General features: G+C 44.3%; 1 protein-coding gene across 1 annotated transcript; it reads left to right on the top strand.

Moving 5' to 3' along the window:
* Nucleotides 1-105: 105 nt before the first annotated feature.
* On the top strand, nt 106-17,322 carry CCT1 (chaperonin containing TCP1 subunit 1). The gene is made up of 12 exons (XM_089570458.1): nt 106-289; nt 978-1,063; nt 1,242-1,370; nt 4,063-4,160; nt 5,221-5,331; nt 6,813-6,994; nt 7,481-7,607; nt 11,098-11,273; nt 14,549-14,672; nt 15,288-15,480; nt 15,976-16,139; nt 16,927-17,322. Exons 1-12 carry the CDS (start codon nt 220-222, stop codon nt 17,114-17,116), a joined length of 1,650 nt encoding a protein of 549 aa, XP_089426584.1. The 5' UTR covers nt 106-219; the 3' UTR covers nt 17,117-17,322.
* The last annotated feature ends 7,545 nt before the right edge of the window (nt 17,323-24,867 follow it).

Below are 24,867 nucleotides of genomic sequence, written 5' to 3'. Positions count from 1 at the left end.
CTTTGCCTTAAAATTTGATAGTAAGTGGTACGGTACTTTTGCACTGCCGCCTAGCGTCAAACTTGAAAGTTCGAGAAAAGCCTAAAGCAACTAAAGTCAGCTGAAGTCAAGCCTAACGTTGGGTGTGCTGTGGTGTGAGGCAACGTTTTGTGTGAGGCGTCTTTGTACTGAGATTCTCCCGACAGTTAGGATTCTTCCTAACAAAACTGTTAGTTAACAATGTCTATTGGCACAGGGCTTGCGGTGTCAGGGAAGCGGTCGTCCGGTGCATCGGTGCGAACTCAAAATGGTACGCTTTCAGTTTTCTTCAACAGTCAAACTCGTGTGCATGTGCGCTAGTCATCACGTGTGTGGTCGAGAAATTTGTATGAAAACATTTCTTAATGCCTAGTAAACAACGTTTGTGACAAACTATTACAGAACCTATGATGATCTACATGTGGTACGTTCTATTTTAAACTTTGAAATTCTTCCTTAGTGTGCCGAACTTGCCGGTGCGCCCAAACTGCCATATATGGCCGCTTCGTGCCCCTACCTTGTACCCATCGAGAGCACATGTGTCATAAACCGAGGTTTTTGCTTTCCAGCGTCTGATTTGGAGCCGCTTGCGTAGCGTATGCATTTAAATGATGTAAATAAACTTTGTTCTCTTGTTTGCGGTTCGTTTTGGGACACTTTTCTTGTTGGGCCGTTTCAGAACGCTTTGGGAGCAATCGTACCATGCCCCTCATGTCAGAAATCCACTTTTTGCTGCGTGTGGAGAGAGCTTGGACTTAATATTCGGGCATCTATAAATAAAGAGCGCGTTCTGTAAGCGGAACTCGTGAGCAGTCTGCGCCGCTTGTTAAACGAAAGCAATCTTAAATGTTACGAACGCCTGACGGCAATGTGCTTGTTTACCATTGCCTCCATCATAAGTTCTGGGTTTCCGTTTTTCTAGCGTTACCTTGTGACTTTTTTTTTTTTTCTTGCAACAGTGATGGCAGCATGCTCCATTGCAAACATCGTGAAGAGCTCCTTGGGCCCTGTAGGCCTCGATAAGATGCTGGTTGACGACATCGGTGTAAGTCACTCTTTGAAGGTTCTATTGGTTTCAGTACAAATGTCTGGAATCCTTGCCCTAGTCTATATTTCTGAAACGTCGTACTTGCGGTTGATTTGAACTCATTTGTTACATTAGTTCATTTAAAATCTCAGCGTGCATTGGTCCTCTGTCATCGTTCTTTCTTTTTTTAATTCAGGATGTGACCATCACCAATGATGGAGCAACTATACTGAAGCTTCTGGAAGTTGAGCACCCTGCTGCCAAGGTTCTGGTCGAGCTTGCTGACTTGCAGGACCAGGAAGTTGGTGACGGAACTACATCTGTGGTACGGCCACCCTATGAACTTAGGAAATGCTACTCACTTCCTAGGTCGTGCGATGGCTCGTACTTGTGTTCTACAGGCTAGTCAGATTACAGAAAAAATTTGATTGTTGCATTCCAAGGCTAAACTCCAGTAATGAGGCAGACAAACACTATAGGACTACAGGCACCTAATTTTAGTTGCATGTTTTCTTCTTTCAAATGATTCATTAAACATTAGATTACATGGGTCACCGCATAATATTCGACAACGACCACTAAATAACTTATAATTGAATTAGTTATTGATGCTCTTTCGATTTCAGTTTTATGAACTGAAAAATGGCAGTGACGTGTAGTTGGAGTTCAGGTCGCGTGAGGCTATAAAAAATTGCAGTATAATTGCTGATACTTAAATCACTATAACACTTAAACATCTACACGTCACAGCCATCGTTCAATTAATCGATCTGAAACAGCATTAAAAAAATTAAATTATAAATTGCTTAGCGGTCGTAGGTGAATACCATGGAGTGGTCCATGTATACTAGTGTCTAATGCATAGTTTGAAAGAAGAGCACACAAGCAAAAATTTGATGTCTATACTCCTCTAAGTGGAGATTTCCCAATTTAAATTCCACCACTTCCAGTGGTAGCATCGAAGCTAACGAAAAAGCTGAAAAATAAACTGGGGACAGCACAGTGTGCTGTGGAAAGGAAAATGACTAAGGAAAGCTTGAGATACAGGAAAGAAGGATGGATTGGAGAACAAATTCGAGTTGATGGTAGCCTTCCAGAAACCTAGAGGGATATGTGGGCCTTGGTGGGCCATGTAGTGTGGTGAACAGATGGCTGGTGACCTGTTAGGGTGGCAGTGTGGACTCCAAGAGGAAAACCTAGCCACAGGCAGCTGAAAGCCGAGTGGATAGATGGGGTTACAAAGTTTGTTACCATGGCTAGCTCCATGTAGGGATAAAAAGAGGGCAATGGAGGAGTGCTTCCTCTGCACTAGATGCAATCCTGCTGACGCTTATGCTTATTACTACTTGGAGTCACTAACGTGCTCTGGAATTTAAGTAGGTGAGCCTTTTCATATTTGTGTTCACTGAAATGAGGCAGCTATAACTAAGAATTGAACCCTCGGTCTTAAGCATATTGGCAGAATGCCATAGCTTCAGAACTTCTGTTAGTATCTTCGATGTTGCTAAAAGTGCAGTGTGGTGACCCTTGATAACTCAAAATGGGAGTGAAATTTTGTTCAAATAACCTGAGTCCATAGCAATTAAAGATGGAAGAGAGCCTTTTGTATTATGAGTACAAATTAATGCGAGGTAGGCATTTCAAAACTTTGAGCTGTGGTAAAAAAATCTGACTTTTTACCTCCGCAAAACGAATAATTGATAGCTTTAACTTCCCCCGTCTGCTTCCTGCCCTATGAGTGCACCAACTGCACATTGTCAACACCACCCACTTTTGAGCTTACATGTATGGTTGATAAGTGCCACTGTTTGGAGCCCCCGCAGGGGCACCTTGTGTAACGAGGTGTTAGTGCTTGGCGCCACCACGGTCCCTTAGCCCCCATACCGAAGCTGTCATCCGTACCGTGGCGATAGGTTGATAGGTGGAGGGAAGAAACCATGAACGGTGGCGGTCGAGGAAGTGGTCAGTCCTCGGCCGATGGGCTCCTCGTGTGTCTACCAAGCGGGGTGTCCCAGGACCTTCTTCTGTATGTAAGGGTGAATCAGAGGCGACAGAATATTAGGAACCCTTAGTCTGTACATGACGTATGGATAAATCTGCAAAAAATCTGATCGGCCCCCGAAAAGGGGTCGCACTGATGTGAAAAAATTGATGCCACAGAAACCAGAAACATTTCCGAAGTTTTTCATGGTTCACTCAAATACAGATGAACCTGTAGCCAACTTGTCTACAGGCTACATCTATACACTTAATATAACGTCATCTAACCTTGTGTTTGGCGCATGATAGCCACAGTTGCTTATGCGCCATAAAACCCCATATAACTAACTAACTGTTTGGAGCCATTGTAACTTTGTTTCTGAACTGATGCAGGAGGGGTTGGAAACTTTGTTTCCATGCACTGTCGTACATGTCTAGCAAGTAGGTAGCCATTTTATAGCATACCGCTGTCACTGTGGCCAGCAAAATGCCGCATTAATGCATGCAAAAAGCCACAGAACGAAATACCAGCTGCCATTAAGCATCAAGAACTGCAGCTGAGAGTAAAATGAGGAATCTGTGATAAGGAGACAACTTTCTGTGTCTATACAGTGATAATTACAAGCATGAAACGAAGGGCTCCCTACTTGCTCACTTGATTTATGAGCGCATGAGAATTGCTCACCGAAAAGCCACATACACTCGTAACTTCGACTACCCAGTTGCGTAGAGTTGTTCTCTAGCATATCTCGTCACCGCTTTTGTTGATACAACTCACCCTGACAAGCAGGATTCCTGAGAGATGATGAGCACTGACGACGAACAGAATGGCCTGAACTGCAAAGTGGAACTTTAGACAAAGGGGAGAAAATTCTTGCTTACTTCAGTTCTTGCAGTATTGCCAACACTTTCTACTTAAAACTCTGCTTTCTTGGAAAGGGTCATGCTTTCATGAATAGTCAGGACACACAAATGCTCTGTTTGGTTGGATGCTAAATTGTCGCAAATTGTTACTATTCCATGTCTTGCTCCACCAGGTTTTGATTGCTGCAGAGCTGCTGAAGAACGCAGATGAACTTGTCAAGTGCAAAATCCACCCAACGTCCATCATTAGTGGCTATCGTCTGGCTTGCAAGTGAGTAGCTTGGTTGGGCATGTGCGATTTTGGGCAAATTCAAAGATAACCATTGTTTCTCCTCATTTGTGGCTTACCAGCAATGCCTACGTGCCAGTATTTCGGGCGCGCCTATGAAACGTAACTTCTGATAAGGTGCACAGATTTACGAGATCTTGTTATGTTTGACTTGAAGGGAGAGTATTTTATATGTTAAGGGGGGACCCTAGTCTTGAAAAGAAAATTTTATTAATCTAGATATAGTAATGAAATTTTCAGGCCACATGTATTTTTGTGTGCTGATTTTAGATATGTCATTTAATTTCGTGTTAAACAATTCCTTCAGCACTTGAGCAATTTTTATGCAAGTATTTTGGGAAAAGTTTTGAAGAAAATTTGCTGCAGGAAACTCGCTGAAGTGCATGCCATTGGGTTCTCTTGACACCAAGGAATGCAATAAGGGCAAATGTGTCTTCCTGCCTATCGTAGAATTTGAGTTATAGGGTACTGAAGCTGCCACTTCAGAGACGGGAATGCACGCTTTTCTTCTCATTTTTGAAGCGACAACTTCAAAACTCTATAACTCAAGTGCTATGATAGCCAGGATGATAATTTTACCCTTATTGCATTCCTTGGTGTCAAGAGAACCCAATGGCATGCATTTCAGCAAGTTTCCTGCAGCAAATTTTCTGCAAAACTTTCCCAAAATACTTGCAAAAAATTGCACAAGTGCTCAAGGAATTGTTTTACATGAAATTAAATGACATATCTAGAATCAGCGCACAAAAGTACATGTGGCCTGAAAATTTCATAATTGTGACTTCATTAATAAAATTTTTTTTTTCAAGACCAGGGTCCCCCCTTAATAGAGCTGTATGTATCTTGAGCTACTTATAGCTCCATGCATGAAAAAGGACATAAACTATGTGTACTTCCAAATGACTTATTTGGTGTGATACTTAGTTTAGTGTGAATGGTTAGCCAAGATGAGCTGCAGCTTGGATGGGCTGGTAATAGGGTGTGATTTTCAGTGGGGCATGTGCTGTTTGACGAGAGTGCTGTGCCCTGTTTGCTCTACCAGGGAGGCATGCCGGTACATCCAGGAGCACCTCACTACCTCGGTTGAAGAATTGGGCCACGAAAGCGTCGTGAACGCAGCCAAGACTGCCATGTCTTCGAAGCTGATCGGACCGTATCCTTGGCTTCCATGCGCATTGCAGTCGCTCTTTGAGGGGCAGATTTTAGTCCTCTTGGTGTAGTTGTGTATTGTGATTTAGGATTGGGCCCCTTATTTCATGCAATAAGAACTGGATGGCTTCTTATGGGCACGTGCACTGCATTTTTGCATGGTGTTTGTGAGGAAGGTTATTGATGGCCTCACATGTGCTTGCAGTTGTCCCCAATGATTACAAGAGTAGTGGCCTGAACCTCAACCGTGAGGAAAAAAACCATGCTACACCAATGAGGGGACTGTCTGCATGCACCGCACATGAAAAACAGCTATATTTTGTGGGTTTTCTTTCAGTTCTTTCGGTCCAAAAACCGTCGGGTTTAAAATTTAATGCAGTGCATCGAAATGAAGCCAATCAAGCATACTTTTTAATAATATTGTATTGTTTTGTCCTGCTCATTGACGGTAAGAACTTCATTAAAGTGTTTCATGTCGCATTGCAAAATTTTATCTTTTGTACGAAGTTTTTGGAAAAAAATTTGAACAGGAGTTGTAATGATATGCTATCTAAAATGAAAAGAATTTTAAAGAAGTTCTGGAATTTATAAAATGTCTGCCTATCTGGTAGCAAGTACTTCTGGAAGAATCAAAGCTCTAGCTTATACAGTTTTCCGACTAGAAAACAAAAATTTAGACCTTATAATTTGGCATGCCTTTGGGGAAAACAGTTGGGTGATGCAGTGCAGGAGGTATGATCAAATCTTGCCTGAATGATGGGGAATCCCTACAGTTGAAACAAACAACATTGGTAATGTTAATGCCCTTTTGAAAATGGCTGCTGAGTCTAGCAAAGCGGGCCCAAGTAATAAATAACCGAGGCGCAACGCCATTGATGTAATCGGCTGGTTCCTGAGGTCTTTGCTGTCTGAACTAAATTCAGAACCTAGGTCATTCACAAAATCAACTGTAAAGGCAGCTGATTTATGAAATTCTTCACATTTCAAGGCACGTGCCACGCTGGCGGAGGCGGCCATTCTCGGCTTCTATGCTCCACTGTTTTCACAAGTGGTTCAGAAATCGCCCCTACACTGAGAAAAGACTAACTAAAGAGAAAATTAAACTGTAGTATTCTAGCTTCAAGGCAGCCAGTACAGCGTGTTAAAGAATGGCCTGACAGTGTTTGAAATTTTTATTCGCATCCATCGTTAGCGAGCTGATGACAATCATTGGGCGCGGTAGGGGAACAGTTAAAGGCTTGTGTCATCACTAAGGGTTGTCATTCAGAAAAGCAGTGTTATAAGATGAGGACACTAGCATAAGTTGTACAGAGATAAAAATTTTTGGTGCCCATTTTTTCTTGAGGGTTCTGCATTTTTCTTACTGTTTTTAAACTCCTCTAGCTTATTGTCTTGCTAGACGCTTTCTGTCTCCTAATGTTAAGGGTGGCCATCTTGTTTTCCTGTTGTCGCGGGAACCTGGTCATCCTTGACGACAAGACCTAGAGATTCTGACTTCTTTGCAAGCATGGTTGTAGATGCAGCCAATGCCATCAAGGTGTCTGATGGCAAGGGTGGGTTCCGCTACCCGATCAGGGCAGTCAACGTGCTCAAGGCGCATGGACGTAGTGCTCGGGAGAGCATGCTTGTCCACGGGTATGCCCTGAACTGCACCGTCGCATCCCAAGGTACGCACATTGGCATGCCAGTTTTGGTTGTTTGCAACATTCGGGATAGTCTTATAGGTGCACAGTTATTTGTGCGAAAGCATTACTAGGCAATGTCGGCGGCTTTCTGCCATCAAAACACGACGTCATAATCGACAAAGAGGAGCAATTAGAGGCAGCGAGGAGGCATCAATGCTTTCGCATTAGTCCAATGCGGTTTCCGCAGTGCCCACTAACATTTTTTATGGAAAGGAGCAGCCACAGCCTGGTTGTAGGTTACAGTGTGAAAAAATGCAGACAAGCAAGAAAAGAATACCAAGAGCAATCTGTTGTCATTTAACAGTAAAGTCTGACCGACTTACCTTACTTTTCTGTCTTGTTGGCCCTGTGATTGAAGTTTAACACTGGTGTACTGGAATAAACATACTGGACTAGCTGGTTGCCTCCATTGTCGTGAAGAGAGGACCATCATGGTGTGTGTGTGTGCCACTGTTTGCTGGTGTGCAGCCATGACCAAGAAGGTGACCGGTGCCAAGATTGCCTGCCTGGACTTCAACCTGCAGAAGGCCAAGATGCACATGGGGGTCCAGGTGCTGGTCACAGACCCCGAGAAGCTCGAGGCCATCCGCCAAAGGTGGTGCAGTATTTCCTGTGCATGCTTGGTTGAAGCTTGTACACTGCTGAAAAGGCCCGCAAAGCTTAAAACAAAAAATGAAAAATCACTGTTCAGTAAACGCTCATTAATTTGGCCTGCATTAATTTGAAAATGTGGATAATTCAAACTGCCGGAGTGATCCCGCCCAGTGCACGTGTAAGTTGGTGACATCATAAGCTGACTGATTTGGACGCTATGGGTCTCGCATCGGTTAATTCATTTCAGCTTCCGAAGGGAGGCCTTGTTTAGGTATGACTAATGCAGCAAGCGATTGTCTAAAAAGCCCTACTTAAACCTGAATTCCATGGTGCAGTCACTTACGCCTCTGATGTGTGTGTAGCGGCAGGCGTGACATTGCTGTCTCTAAGAACAGTCGCACCGCATCGCCTCAGTTTTGTTTTTCTGAGCTTCATGCCAGCCCACATCAGCCATCTAGCCGAACCCATCTGCATGCCGTTGGGTGCTGATTGGTGCATCTCGCTGATCTGTTTTATCCCTATTTTTTTCTCGCTGCTTCAGTGCCGCTGAGTATTCCGTCGGCGTGGTTCTTCCATCCTTCCATTCAGCTTAAGGGGGGACACTGGTCTTGAAAAGAAAATTTTATTAATTTAGTCATAGTTATGAAATTTTTAGGGCACATGTATTTTTGTGCGCTGATTTTAGATATGTCATTTAATTTCATGTAAAACAATTCCTTGAGCACTTATGCACTTTTTATGCAAGTATTTTGCGGAGAGTTTTGAAGAAAATTTGCTGCAGAAACTTGCTGAAATGTATGCCGTTGGGTTCTCTTGACACCAAGGAATTCAATAAGGGTAAAATTATCATCCTGGCTCTCATAGAACTTGAGTAATAGGGTACTGAAGCTGCCACTTCAGAAACAGGAATACACACTTTCCTTCTCATTTCTGAAGCGACAACTTCAAAACTCTATAACTTAAGTTCTATGATAGGCAGGAAGACAATTTCACCCTTATTGTATTCCTTGGTGTCAAGAGAACCCAATGGCATGCATTTCAGCCAGTTTCCCGCAGCAAATTTTCTCCAAAACTCTCCGCAAAGTACTATCATAAAAAGGGCATAAGTGCTCAAGGAATTGTTTTACATGAAATTAAATGACATATTTAGAATCGGCACACAAAAATACATATTCCCTGAAGATTTCGTAACTATGACTTCATTAATAAAAATTTTTTTTTCAATACCAGTGTCCCCCCTTAAGCTTTGCGCTAAAAATATTCATTTCTGTTTGCATTTCAAAAGTATGCAACCATTGCCCAGTCTTTCACAAAATAAATTTACCATGGTGCAAGTGGTTCTGGTTAGTTTCTTGGGGTCATTTGATAATTTGAAAATTTTTGGTCCCTTGAAGTTCAAATTGACCAGTGTTTACTGTACCGCACGTTGTGCCAGTCACATACATTAACCAAGACGCTCATTGGCCGGGCTGCCCTTCTGTCTTTGAAAAGGCTATTGTCATCACAGTCTTGTTTAATATAATGGTGACCAAAATATTCCACTCGAAGTTCCAAAATTTTATCCGATTTTCACTTCACTGCACACCGTTATACACAGAGCCGGGTCCAATTACTAGGTGCAAATTTTTTTTTTTTCCCCGCTTTTCATTATGGTTTACGATTGCGGACGACTCGCTTTAATTTTTCTTGAGAACCAAGGTGTCCATATTAATGAGGCACAACTTTTGGCCAATTTGTATCTGTTAGTCTATTTGGGAAGATTGCTGCTTGGGTATGTTTTTTTTTTTTTCTTCCTGTAAAGCTGTGCCTGCCGTTGTGTGCATGTCAAAGGTGCGCAGGTTACATTGGACCCTACAATAGGTGGGATTTTTACAGTCATTTGTCGTGCTTGTGGGCGACACCTCAACTCAGCCTCCGTTCAAGAGCCTCATACAAAATTCCGAGCTTTCCTGCATATCATGGTTAGCCAAAACGAGGTGGCAGAGCTTTCGCTAGAATAGTTGTGAAGGCGACAGAATGAGTGCTGTGGGTGTGGGCGCTAAGTATAGAACACATTAAGGAAGGATCAAACAAAAAGGTCATGCACTTTCACTTTGTGGTTTTTCATAGCAGGTTGTCAGTCGTCTCCTTCAAATCCCGTGAGATATGTGGGAAAGGCCACTCGTAGAATTTGGCACAAGGTCCAGTCCAAGCCTATCAGCACCTGAGTTAACTAGCCCACGCTATAAGCTACGGTAAAGAAAGCGGAGAGCACACCTTTGTACTGTTTTCTTGCTAGTTTAACCCTTTGAAGGTTTTTGCCGTATATGTACGGCGGCGGTTTTCTGTCCCGCAAGGTCTTTGCCGTACGGGTACGGTTTCGATCTTCCGTTTGAAATTTTGCGCCAAAAGAACAATGCGTGCTCACTGGGGGGTGCTGCCACCTATTAGGACTTACAAGAAGTGTTTGAATTTTGTGCTGCCATCTTACGGAGATAAGCAGAACTTATGTCTAGCTTTAGCGCGGCGGCACAGACTGCGGCAACACCCCTTTTGTAGTTTTGGTTTCGCCGCGTGATCGCAACGGAGTCGCGCGAAATTTGAGTTTTCTTTTTGTCAGCACTATCTTGCAGGGGCTGCCGAAGTTGATTTCTATCTTTATTGGCGCTGCTCTTAGCTTGCTTATCACCGTTGCTCGCGAGGTATTCTCGCCTTCTGTGGCAACGCGCCTACGCGGTTTCGATTCCGCCGCGGGATCGCAACGGAGTCGCGCGAAACGTGTTTTCTCTTTGTGGGCACTGTTTTGCAGAGGCGGCGAAAGTTGATTTCTATCTTTATTGGTGCTGCTCTTAGCTTGCTTATCACCGTTGCTATTCTATTCTATTGAACATTTTCCAGTTGTGAGTGATGCTGTCACCAAAGTACTGTTCCTAATTTTTTTTTACTATTTATTCTCGATTATATACATTTTGTAGATTCAAGATCCGCAATAAAGTAATTTGACCACCTGGGAAAGTTTTCTTCAAAATAATTCGACCCTCAAAGGGTTAAACTGGACCTTTGGATAATTTGCGCAGAAATTGTAATTTTGCCATATTCGGGTTTATGAAAGTCAGCGCGGTATTTGAGTGCTGCCGTTTATTTGGATATTTTCTAATATTAGAAAATTCTCGAGTATAAATATCTCGAGACATATTTGATTCGTATTCGAAATTTCATATATCCGCACACCCGACATTTTTTTTCTTTACTCACTCGCAAAGTCAACCCTTGTGTTATAAACGTGGTCTCGTAACATTTGTGTAAATATGGTATATGCTGGTGTACTTCAGTCCTGTTTCTTTGCATGGCCACGTTATGCCTGCTTCGTTTTCATTTTCCATCATTTGCACAAGCTTCTAGCAACCTCCTCTTTATCTGCCCGTCTTGTGAGTGTATGCTGACGGGGAGCGAGTGCTACATATCTGCTGAGTGGTATTTTGACGGGGCACTACCGTGACCATGTTTTACAGAGAAATGGACATCACCAAGGAGCGCATCTCCAAGATCTTGGCCGCTGGTGCCAACGTGATCCTGGTCACCGGTGGCATTGATGATCTCTGCCTGAAGTACTTCGTGGAGGCTGGTGCCATGGCCGTGCGCCGTTGCAAGAAGCAGGATCTTCGTCGCATTGCAAAAGCCACTGGAGGTACAGTAGTCGACCGAGTCCAACAGTTCGGACTAGTGCGATATTTCGGACTTCGCAGAGGAACTGTTGCGCACCTCATGGGAACATGTACATTTTCACGACCAATATTTCAGGCATTGTGGGGTCTAAATGTTTGAATTTTTGGACTAAAATAGACGCCAACAATATTGTGGTGATCGTTTCTCAACCGAAAAATCATGATTTCGGCCTAATACAGACGCGAGCGAGCATCGCTGTCGCAACCAACCCGTTCCCCGCCACCATGAAAGGCACCATCTTAGATTTAAACTGGATCGGTTCAAACCGGCTCGGCGGGCGCAATTGGATAGGCTTGGCTATTTGTTCTCCATCATTGCCATTCGAGATAGCCAGATGCTGTCCATTGCCATCGAGATGGCCTACAAAGAGCGCGCGATCGCATTGAAAACGGGACAGTGGGACAGCTGCAGTGACCGCCGGCTTGGACGACACTCCCCGCGGTGCGGGGCAGCAAACGCAGTAGAGGGGGGGAGGGGTGACTGCATTCAGAAGCGCTTGCTTCCGCTCGCGTCTTCCCGTGGGTTACCCATCGGTTACATCTCGGTCTTCGCGAGCGTCATTGCCCTATGCAAATTGACTGTTCCTGCTTTGCGCAGCGAGTGCATTCCTTCGCGGCATGAATGTGGCCGCATCACACTAACTGGTATCATGATGTGATAGGGTGCGGACATGGAGAAAGCATGGCTATGACTCAGATCGTCTAATATTATCGCTTGTAGGCGGAACATGTGGTGCGGCGATTTTCGCGATTTTGAAAGCCGGTTTTTCGCAGAAAAGTTTATTTTTTTAAGAGAGGACACTGGTCCTTGAGACCAAAAAATCGATTTTCAAAAATGGCATTTGGGGAATCTACAGCTATTATTTTCCAACTGTACCAATTTTTTCCTTCGAGAAATCAACATTTTGACCATAATATTAAGTTCAGATCATCATGTGGGCTGAATTTATACAGCAGCAGACAATTGAATGGCACGAAAATTTTGGACATCTGGCTGTCTTAGTATGTCAATATCTAGGACAGATAGAGATGTTATATTGCTTGCTAACGGAAGCTGAAAACACAGTGTGTGCAATAATTGAAGCAGATTTGTTCAATCGCACTTCAAAAATTTATAATTTCGCAAAGTTTATTGCTGCATTACATTCGCACCTTGAGCATTGATATTCCAAGTGCTGTAAAATTACTAATGAGGGCAAAATGGATAAATGGTTTTGATTATTGGACTCTTTACTCACCATACTAAGTAGCCATGGATTAAAAATGATTTTTTATTGAGCAGTTCTTTGCACCGAGGTACTAGTGAATGACTAATTAAAATTAATTATCTGGTGAACCAATAATTAAGGTAATTTTATGTTGAAATCAGTATAAAAAACTGAGCAAGGTGGTCCCCCCCTTAAGTTCACAGATTTTTCAGACTGTTCGGTTATTCAGGCCATTTTTCGGGCCCCGTCGATTCCGAAAAATCGGACGACTGTGGTATGATGTTGAGACACTTTTGCAGGTCACAAGTAGACAATGCTTGATGGTGTGGTGGTAACGGAAGCAAGTTTGCAGCTCTTATCCTGGCTGCTCTCTCTGGCCTAACCCACTCCAGGGGTGTTAGAGTACAGTCAAACATCAATGTATTGAACATGGGTACTTTTGAGTTATTGACTCGCCATATGCCTGAGTAGCGGTTGTTGAAGGGAGGCAGCAGTGAAGAGGGAGGGCACATGAAGTGGTTGCAAGGGCTGTTACAAATCGTTACTCTTTGCTGCCCTCAGTTGCGCTTACCTTCCCTTAAAATCCGCTCTGTTACACTTGGCTTGCACAACCCTGAGTTCCTGGGAATGTTCTTCTGAGTTCCCCGAGCACATAAACCCGTGCATGCCTGAACCCCTGCCTTTCCTTTACAAACTTTGTTTTGGGACTAATGACACTGTAATTGTTCAGTGCAGCCAGTCATCGTTAACTTCCCCAGAATACCCCTTTATTGGGAGCCCCTTTAAGTGGTCAGGCATCTGTTTTTCACCACATCCGCCACTGCGTGCACATCAGATGTGCACGGAACTGTGCAGCATGCAATTCAGGTTTGGTGGGACTGTTTTGACCATCGCCTGCTGTGCCGAGGGCCTCATTTGAATCAACCAGTGCTTGACCCTGAAGGGTCAAAATTAGCGTCCATTGTCATATACTTACACGGCCATTGGTCAGGACTGCATTGGCAGTTAAAACTATGCAGATTTCCGAATTAACAGGTCGAATTGATGAGCTTTGCTGTACAAATGCGGCTTCATATGCAGACGATACAGGCAAGCACGTGATCAGTGCTGGAGAACTCCATTTTGATGGTGCTCTTTGTATTTTTTTCTTTGGCTGGGCACTGAAAGAAAATAGGAGACACTGCGCCAACAAACACATGGCTGTGGCTACCAGTCACAATTACCTCAACTGCTACTGCGTTTTGCACACCACGTGATCGCAGGCCTTGCAGCCGCATTGCCTTCTGCACCTGTCACTGCTCTGGCAGCAAATACTTGCTATGGCATGCAGCGGAACATTGGCTTCGCAAGCCAAGTGCATCTCACCTTGTGCTGGTGGCTTGTTGTTCTCTCTTCGTTGTTTTGCGTCTCTGGTAAATTAGCAGCACGTTGGTTGTCTCTGTGGGTTGATTTGTGTCTGCGAGGTGGGATGTGAGCCAAGTGCTGAGAGTTCGAAGTAACCATTGTGGGTACCTGCATGTTAGGATTATTGGGAGTTTTCTCCCCTTGAAAATGCACAGGGCTGTGTGGGACCCGGGGCGTCAGTTCAAATTAATGCGTTTCCTCTGTATTTAGATACAGGGTGTCCCAGCAAACTTGGACAAAGATTTATAAAAAAAAAACTAAGCGTTCTTCAAAACTGAAATCACATGGTTATTGTTAGGGTTTATTGTTAGGGCCTGAACGTTTCAAGGTATATTTAAAAAGTTAATTTATTTATCTCGAATAATTATTCCAATACGAGGAGCGAAAAAAAATGGTGCTGTGACTTTTGATAAACCCTAACAATATACACGTGATTTCAGTCCTGAAGAACGGTTAGTTTTTTTGTAAATCTTGGTCCAAGTTAGCTGGGACACCCTGTATATTAGCCTCAGTGTTTGTTCATACCTCTCTCCTGGAGCTTCTGAGTTAGGGCTGTTCCACCCTTTCTTTTTTTTCTTTATTGTCTGGCCGCATCTGTTCTGAAATTGTGGGTGTCCTCTTTGCAGCTCAGCTGCTGGTCAGCTTGGCCAACATGGAAGGTGAGGAGTCCTTTGATGCCACCATGCTGGGAGAAGCCGAGGAAGTGGCCCAGGAGAGGATTTGCGATGACGAGCTGATTCTGATCAAGAAGTGAGTGTCGGGTCACTAGCCTTGATTACACTCGGGGACAACTGTTTTCTGCCAATGCAGCAGAGGCTCGGCAGGAAAGTAAGAGAGATGGTCTTTTGGGGGTCGATCCCCTTCCCCATGGCACGTGGACAAAAGCCAGTCTCTCTCTTTCCTGCCTTGCCTCTGCTGCATTGCTAAAAAAGTTGTCCCCGCGCATAGTGGCACTGTTTATAGTGCGTGCAGGGATTCACACCTGCCATAGATTGCTGACATTTTCATTGTCGACTTCTGCGATTAGACTGGGTCTTTTTGTTTCACTTTCTGCACTGTTTGCTTTCTTTTATTTGCAAAAGCTTTGTGTGTCTTGGACAGTGTTAGAGCGTAAAGCGCCTTGAACTACAAATGGGTAATGCCCTTGTCTGCTATGAATGTGTGTTATTCGTTGTCCCTCAATAACTCTGCCACATGATTTTTTAAATTTTTTCCTGGATGTTGCAGTGGTTTGCAGCGAGTGTTCTGGGCTGTTCCAGTGTAGAAACATGCTTACAGCACTGTTTTCTCTTCTTTTTTTGGAGCAGTGGTTGCTTCACTTGTAGATAATGTTTTGGCTTGGTTGTGCTTTCCCTCTGTGGCCAGGCCAAAGGCGCAGACTGCGGCATCCATCATCTTGCGTGGTGCCAACGACTTCTTTGTGGACGAAGTGGAGCGCTCCATCCACGATGCTCTGTGTGTTGTCCGTCGGGTGCTGGAGTCCAAGACAATGGTGCCGGGAGGAGGCGCCGTCGAAGCTGCGCTGTCCATCTATCTCGAGAACTTCGCCACTTCCCTGGTGAGCCGTGGCATTCTGCTCCACGTGTTATTTTAAGCATGAAATCCTTGTGACATCAGTCAACCACACTTGAGGGGTCAAACCTGCTTAGGCCCAGGCCTCTGCATTTGCACCTGTTCCCAGTGATTACAAGAGTAGTGGCCTGAACCTCACTGTGAGGAAAACTCTTCTTGCTACACCAATGAGGGAGCAAGTCGCAGATGCACCCTCTTCAGCTAGAAGGTGCGACAGTGCTTTGTTATTGCAGTGATTTGTATTCGTGGCAGTCACGCTGGAGTAAACAGTGCACTGTTGTACATCGCAGTAAAAAAACTCTCATTTGAGAATGATATGCACGTGGGCCTAGGTCATGGGTGGCAAATTTTGTGGGAAGACAGCAGGTTAGCCCTGGGGATGGTGGGCATGTCTCCCCTCGTTGAGAGGGGAGCACTGTGAGCCCTGTGCGATGTGCGATGTTGATTAATCGCAATGCTGTTGTGTTCTGTCCTCTGGCAGAGTTCTCGTGAGCAGCTGGCCATAGCGGAGTATGCCCGCTCGCTGCTAGTCATCCCCAAGACCCTGGCTGTGAATGCCGCCAAGGATGCCACCGACCTGGTCTCCAAACTCCGGGCGTACCACAACAGCTCTCAGACCAAGCAGGACCACGCACAGCTCAAGTGGTGAGGGGGCTTAGATTGCCGTCTTTCTTTCATTTGTGCCATTTTTTTGGGAGGAATGGAGACTAAAGGGTGGACTATATTGTTTCATAGACACAACTGAGACCTGAAGCTGTGCTATGCAGAGTACAACTCCGCAAGCTTTCGCAGCTCTTATAAGCTTTAAAACTGAACTGAAATTCATTTGTGATGTTAGCCCTGTTCATTTAAACCTAGTGTCAAGGTGCTGCGTTCTGTGTAGAGGGTGAGTTGTCAACACTGCCCACCCACTCTTGCATCACATCCTTCCTTGTGACATGAGCAAGGAAGTTGGGAGGGGGTTGAGGGGGAGACGCATTAATGCTCTCATTGAGAGTGGACACCTCTGAAGATGTTGCGAATGAAGAAATGAGGGAGCTGAAAGACTGGATAGAGAAGTACGTTCGCACAACGAACACATTTTTTTTGCCCCCCAAAATAATGGTGCTGATTTGAGGGGTTCATTTATTGAGCAAAAATTTTCTCAAATTTTAATGACTTATTGTAGCAGCATTCATTGTAGTACGAATGCGTTCATTATGTGAATAAATAAGGTAAACTCAGTGTAGGAAAAGCAAGCAATAGCTGGTGCTTTTAACTTTTTTTTAACTTTCATGTCTGTCACCAGATGGCAGCAGCAGGTGTTTGCAGTGTGACATGCAGGCTTGTTCTGAAATGAAGACAGTAGCATCTTGAGTGGTTTGCTTAATCCTTTCCTTTTTGTATGAAATGTTGAGGTGGGTAGCCAAAGCAAAGCATTCATCTCTTACAGGGTTGGCTTGGACTTGTATGAGGGAACGGTGCGTGACAACCAGAAGGCTGGTGTCCTTGAGCCCACGGTGTCCAAAATCAAGTCCCTCAAGTTTGCCACTGAGGCAGCCATCACCATTCTTCGAATTGATGACCTCATCAAGCTTGAGCCTGCCCCTTCGAGCCGTGACGACGGAGATGAGTGCATGTAAAGGTGCATGATCTTGCACGTCCTTCACCCAGTGCACTTCCAGCGTGCACCATCAGTGGCAAGCTGTAGATACCACCACACGAAGGCTCGGAACATCTTACAGGCATTGCTTGCTTGGCTTGTGATCCAAATAAGTTAAGACACCCTCACTGGCCACTGCTGATCAAGCAGCATGGCCAAAGCGAATAAAAGCTTTTCTTTTCTTTACACAGTCTCCAGTGTGCGTTTCATCTGCGGGACTTGGCAGAAGTGCAGTTCAATCTGTTTAATGCAGGGGCTCTCAAACTCAGCTTCATGTGGGAACATTGGGTTCCTTGGTGTACTTTTTGGGTTTCCTAGGTACCTGAGTACATGCATACCTTAACATCCACCCTTCCCTTGTCCACTTTAATTTAGGGCCAAGTTGAACCTGGGTATAAGGAAATCAATGAAAATTTGCAACTGAGTTTCGTTACGTCTAGTTTCATGTGAAAATTTAAGACTGCAGAACGATGCCCAAAATAAAAATAAATGGGAATTAAAAAGATCAGCAAACATTCACAGTAACTTGTCGTTACTCGAAGCCGTAAATGTGGAGACATATTTCGCGATCACATTGTTAACATGAGTGCGACAGCAGGTGCTACTGTCTCTGCCACGGATAGTACAATGAAAGTATAATGCCGCTGTGCGTGCAGTGAGGAGTCCAAAGCACCCACCTTTTTTCGCGTGCTGATCTCCAGTTTTAGTGCAACTTGTTGTTGCGCTACAAAAGCATAAGCTGTAGTGACTACTGCGTTTGCCACAGAGATGTGCCGGTTGCATGGGAGCATGACATGTTATGTAAAATTACCCATGGCAGTTCGTGTTTTATCATGAAATTCTCGTGTTTCGGCTAATTTTCAAGTAACTCAGCTTTATATGAAGAATCAGTGTGGCAAGTTCGTTATATCAAGGTCGACCACCGCAACGGCTTTGTTACAAGGAGTTTGCAAATACACACGCTTCAGTGGGGGTGGCATAATTGAGAAACTTCATGATATCGAGGAATTCGCTACAAGGAGGTTCGTTGCATCTGGATTTAATCATACTGGAAATGCCTATTCGCAAGTGTAGATGCTGCCACCATCATGTGGCCAAGGGCAGACGTGATCAAGGGGTTGGTGACTGCCGGCAGCAGGAGACAGCGAGCTGAGTGGGTGTCCGTGCGTATGGGGCATGGCCTTTTAAACGACGCCATTTGTGCTTTGATTTGATGGAGAAAAATTATCAAAGTAAGCGGATGTGTAGTGGGGTGCAGTGCGCAAATAGAGCTATCGGCATTTGAAATAGCCTCCACTTGTTTCCCAGTGACCATCATTTGAAGACGGAACGGATAGTAAAGCTCTGGATTGAAAGGCCATGACATGGGAAATGGTCTGCAGCTGCATTCCGTCAGTGATGCGAACAAATGCAAACGTTTCTTGTGCAAACAAATTTTTGTCATAGGTATGCATTGTGAATCGTTGCACACGGTGTACAAATAAACCTATATGAAATGTGTACATGTGGAAATGATCCAGTTCAGTACGTCGGCGCTGTTATATCTTGCTGCGCTCTAAATATGGCCACTGTGGTTGGATTGGACACTGAAGCGATTTTTTTTCCTTGAGACCTATGCCGTAATTTTACTCATTTTTAAATAAAATACACAAGCGACGTTTACAACGCTCTCGCCATATGTCTGGACATTGCTAGAATATAATTTGAAGTCCCAGAGATAAATCTAAACAGGCGTGGGTGCCACCTACGCCTATGCGTAACATGTACAGCTCTCCTTAGTGTGCATACGCATACAGTCAAGCCCACTTATAACAATATTCAAGTGCCATGGAAATACCATTGTTGTATCCAATAATTGTTATAACAGGGTTGTGCTGAAAAAAAGAAAAGGTGACAAACTTCACCGCATTTATTGGCAGTAAATACCTGGAGGGGTTTGATTGTTCTAATGCCTGTAAAAGCTCGTTAATTTGAACTTCAGGGAATTGGAACAATGTTCACCGATGACCAAAGCACCGCCATCACTGCGCCACTGGGAGCTTCGTGCACCTCCACGTCGCAGGAATCAAGCCGTCTTTCCAGAAGATATTCTTATGGGAAATTCAAGAAGCATGCAGAACTAAGGGTGCGGTGACAGCTGACAAGAGAAAAACCGCGCTGGCTGCATGCACGCGCACTGCACCGACTGATTGGGGGTACGCACAATGCGCGTAGCCAATGCAGCAGCTCTCCTGACGCGATGACGCCTGCCTCTTTTGCTTTCGTGGCGTTGCTGCGCCACCTTAGTCCATTGGTCGGGCCCCCACATGAGCGCTTTTGTGTTGTAAGCATGGTTTTGCTGGTGTGGTTGTAGCATTTCCTTCTTTTTTTTTTCTATTATGGTTGACACTCAATTACCAGATTTAATTGTTATAACCAATAATGTGCCTTGACAGCATTGCTATAAGCAGTTTATTTTACTATAGAACACGTGGCAAAGCTGATGGTGCCATGATTGACCATTGTTATATCCAATATATTGTTATAACCTGTATTGTTATAAGTGGGCTTGACTGTATATTGTTCGAACCTGAAATGGCAGAACAGCAATCTGTGTTTTGTACAAACAGTTTACGTTCTCTGTAATAGCTCACAGTCACTTGGAGAGCACTTCATTTTTTCTTCACGCAACTGACAGCATGCGCCTTCGTCCCCTGTGACCACCAGGAAAATAAAGCTCAAAACAGGGCCGCATAACTTGAGAGGGCGGTTGGAAGTATAAATAAATGAGTTTATGCGGCTTCACCTTTACATGGAAAGTTTGCAGGCAAAGGCCTTGTACGGTTACAGACGTAGCCATGCAGCTTTATATGCCACAGCACATCAAGTGCCCAGCATTCAGCACTTCATTACCTTCGATGAGGCACCTAATGCATTTTTCGCATATTCCGGCATGTCCTGATATATCCACAAACGTTAGTACTTGCGTGAACTGCAAAGGGATTAGGCATGGACACCTTGCCTCGAAATACACAACTGAGAAAAAGCATACACGCTTCCAATCATGAACACTTTGCAACCCTTAAGGTAGCCATATTGAATAGCCGGCATGCCGCCTATAAGTTGAGGTACTTGTGAATTCCCGGCTGTTTCACTGTAGAGCCAGTCATTCTTTGGATTGGAGCCATTTTACGCATCTGCATGCTTTTTTTTTCTTTCCACCCGTGCTGGGCAGAAAGGGGCAAATATCATAACACATAGTCTGTCAGCACCTTTTGAAAGCCATTAGGGTTCGCTGTGGCTAAAAAGATAACCTCTGGTTTAATGTATGCCATGTGACAGTTTAATACAAAGAGCAACATGAAACTGTGATTGCGTGTCTGTCATCAGCATGATGGATAATGAACCCCTTTGTTTGCAGCAAGCTGTCTCTGCATTAGTCGTTTTTTTTTGCTTTTTGCAGTGTGATGCCAGTGTTCCTCATTCAGGAATGAAAAAGAATTGCAGTTTGTATGTCAGAGACATACTTTGTACAAATAGTTAAGCCGTTTGGCTCGTGCTCTTCAAAGCTGACTATATAAATTTTCTGCTTTTAATGGCATTGATGTGGCAACATGGGATTTAGTAGCAATGACTTGCCTACATCTGCATGAAGCATAGTACAGAATTGGCACTTTGCTCGCACGCTTAGCATGTTGGCCAAGCTACTTATTAAAGTAGAGGTACAATACTGCAATAAATAGTATTTAAAAGAATGACTAAGATCAGGATTCCTGAAAAAAAAAAATATTCAGGGCTTCAGTCTGCCGAGACTACACTTTCTTCCTTTCCTGTAGCTGCTGTATGGTCCTAAATTGCTCTTTAGGCTGCTTCTCTTATTTCTGTCAGTGTAGGCCACTCCGCAAGTTTGTAATTGGGCTGACTTCTTACTTCATTACAAATTAAAATGCCACCACCGCTTAGCTTTGCAGTGCGAGATAAAAGTGTATTTAGAACAGTTCACTTCGTCAGCTAAGAAATTAATAGCTAGGCGTGTTGGCATTGCGATCATGCCTGCGTTATGACCATCTGCATGGTGTACAAGGTCATGCCTCGGGCTCTTGACAGCCCTGTAATGCCTGTTGGGGAAAGCCTCAATAGTCTAGGAAATGATAACTTTGAAAAAAGGTGTTCACGGGCACCTTGGTACCAGGTTTGAACGTTGCTTGTGTTGAGGGCCTGAACCCATAAGCCCACTAGAATGATTACTGCTATTTTAAGTGAGCGCGCGTCATGGAGGAAGGAAAACTCGGGAGAGGCCCTCGCTATCCGATCTGCATGCCAGAAAGTGTGCCGGAAGTCACGCGTTTTCGCAAGGACTACTTGGAGTCTTTGGCCACCAGTGCAGCCAATAGTAACGCTGGGCGCAGTGGCGTCTTCTGCTACATTGTCAGCTGCGCATGTGCAAGCGCGCTGAAACGGCAGCCAAGTAGTGGTGGGGAGGCGCTGGGGGGAGTTTGCTTCAAAAAATGTGACATAACCGCCTTTCCTGAGTTCTTTTCTTCCTCCTTGGCACGCATTATTCATCGGTACGCCTGACACATGCTGAGAAAAGAGCACGTGGCATCTGCACTGTGTGGTTTCGCTTTCGATCATGTGCGGCCCAAAAGTTCCTTTTGCTGCAGCAGCGTCAGGAATGGCATTTTCAAAATTTAAAAACTGATTTGGGTATTACTGTTATTCCAAGCCTCTCAATAAATAAAGAACCTAACAGCATTAGTTCAGTTGGTATTTCTGGCCACACTGCTCACAATGCTATGCTGAAAAAGAGCGTTCTTCTAACTCAAAAAGACTATTAAAAAGTGCTGACAGTCTAAGGTGAAGCACCCTGTATGCTCCAAGCGAGGTAAGAAGACTGAAACCTGGTAATTGAGCGCTTTACACGAAGCACACAGTCAGGGATGCACCGAAATATGCCATAAAGATGTTGTTTGCCACTGATGGCAGTCCTCTAAACAGTCTTGTGGTGACGAATGAAAGTTTCTGATGAAAAAGTAAAAATCGGTTTTTGAACAAATTTTCTGTGCACAAATATGGCTTGACAAAATCGGAATCGTGCTCGAGTTGAAACCGTACAAAAGGCACTCTTGAGATGGAAGAAAGGACATACACGACTACATTGTGCGAGGATGTGGAGGTCATGACAAGGCACGATGCCTGTCAAGCTGTCGGTGCACTAGCGACTCACATTGTGAGCGAATTCAGGGATTGAGGGAGTAAAAATACGGAGGAGACTCATTTCAGTGGAAGTAATATGGTTATTTCACGAGGTGCACAAAGAGGACACTGTCAGTTCAAGGCGCCTTCAGGACAGACTTCTGACAAAAAAAAAATGTATGTGTGAATAATGGTGACGATGAACTATAAAAGCGCAAAGAGTGTTTTCACCAAAGAGCGACATGGCGCAAGGTGTTTAGGTTTACTCAAGGGGATGAGAGATCTATCTTCCAAGCATGCCGAGCGCCAGGCCAGGGGAAAGCTCGCTTGTACACATTCGATAACTGATGGATACCCGGCTGGTGGCAGGACGGACTTCAAACTCACACTCTGTGCGTTTGAACTTAGTGTAGATGAAGCTAACCTGGTTAACTGTTTCTAGATCATAGTTCTGAATCAAATGCGGATGTCGCAAGATTAATGCCATGTGTCTTCTTTCTTATGTCGTTCTGCATTCTTGAGTAATTCCAAAACTACAAGTGATTAATTTTGTCGGACCTACGTTTTTTTCTTCTAACGAAGTGCACTAAGTGTTTTGACGAAGTCAGTTTGCTTTAATTAAAGATGGAATCCACATGGAAAGATGGCACCAGGGCTCAAATGTGTCAAAGATCTTTTGGCCACATGTTCTTCTGAACAGTATATATAGTCAAGCACCCACAGCACTCCTCAAGCCACCAAGATCCTCAGGTGTCCATAAATACACCACTACAATGCTCAAAAGCAGACCTTTGGCCTGAGCACTCGACCAACCCTGTACATCGCAAAAGGAGTGGATGGGAAAAGCGTGACATTGACGAAGGGGAGGTTGGAGGATTGGTGGCGGAAATCAAGGGAGGCGTGAATTTCGAGGGGAAAAGGATAGACAGATTAGATATTGTATGAGCGAAAGGGAAAAGAAAATTAAATTAACAATGGGGGAAATATAGGCTAGGTGGCGAAAGCTACCGCCCGGTACAAAGGGTAAAGCCATTATCATCCATCCATCCATCCTTGAGACGTTTGAACGAGGATGGAATATTATTCAGAGATCTATCCTGCATCTTTTCCAGACCTATAGCCTGGCCTGTTTTGTGCCTGTTCAGCGCTATCAAAAACTTACAATGTACCGTACTTGCCAAAGATAACCAGGCTCCATGGTTTGGTCCTCAGTCGAATAGTCAGCACCTCTGTCACCCCTCAAGCTCTGAATTTCTGTAGGTAAGAAGTACCCTACAGGAGAACCCTTATCCTCACCTTCCAAGATCTTTTGATCTTCCGGAAAACCATAAGGGCTCTACTACACGAGTGAGAAGCAGACAATGCAAGTTACTTTTGCCAAAGACAGTACATGCAACTGTCACGGCATAGCTAATGACTAAATTACATCTTGAAATAGGCAGAGGCGCACAGTGGTGTTTCCTATGCAACTAGTGCCATTTTAATCAGAATTAAAAATTTTTAATGTCTCTCGAGAGAAATTTTTGTCTGCATTGTGGCTTTTCGATCACCCTGCAAGAGCTTCGAAAGACCGTTAAGTTAGACACAGACTTCGCAGACCTTTGAGAGTGCCGCTCTTTCAGGGTTTAAAAGACAGCTTTGAGAAACCAATATTATTTTCTATATTATGTTATGTATAATATTAACCTGCACAGTCTGCCCAGGTAAAGTGCTTTCCAACATCAGCAGGACTCAAAGGTGCACTGAAGAGGATTCTGAACATGTCTTTTTGCCGCGGGAACTCGATCCACACGTTCCTAGCATTCTTAGAAACAGTGACTTATTGCCCTGTGTGGCCGATTTCCCCAATTAAAACGAATTAACGTCCGGCTCCCGCCTTTTTTTTTTTTTAATTCTGCCTCGTACGGTGGGCGGAGTCGACCAACGCGTGGAGGCTTTGCTTTCGCTTTATTTTGTTTTTTAGGTTTCCATGAATAAATAGTTTCATTCGCAGATAATATAGCCGCAAAATAAGCCCGAAGAAATAAAAATACGCGCGGTCTATTTGCTACTACGGACTACTACGTATTACTCCGCCGATGGCAGAGCGGCAAGCCGCCACGGGACTGGGTGAAAGGCGCTCCACGCGTTGGTCGACTCCGGCCACCGTACGAGGCAGAATTCAAAAAAAAAAAGGCGGGAGCCGGACGTTAATTCGATTTAATTGGGGAAATCGGCCACACAGGGCAGTAAATCGCAGTTTCTAAGAAAGCTCGGAACGTGTAGATCGAGTTCCCGCGGCAGAAAGACAAGTTCAGATTCCTCTTCAGTGCACCTTTAAAGATCGCAGTTTTCTTTCATTTTGATTGCATAATTGATTCAGTCCTCTTGTTAGTCGCGGCACTTCATTGCATGATCCACCATTGAAACGTTGTGAGAAAATACACTTTTTTTAACCACTCAGTCCGACTGAGTCCGGTCTGTGCCTTCAGCATATTCAGAATCGTTTGGTCCCGTTGGTTACAGGCAAAGGTAAAGGTTGTGCTGTTGCCGTACAATTTTTGTTGTTTGCTTCCA

This window comes from Amblyomma mixtum, chromosome 2 (genome assembly GCF_055824585.1).
Source record: "Amblyomma mixtum isolate Tamu chromosome 2, ASM5582458v1, whole genome shotgun sequence".
NCBI lineage: Eukaryota > Metazoa > Arthropoda > Arachnida > Ixodida > Ixodidae > Amblyomma > Amblyomma mixtum.
The sequence above is the reverse complement of the archived record's forward strand: the minus strand, read 5'-3'. Positions and strand labels throughout refer to the sequence as shown.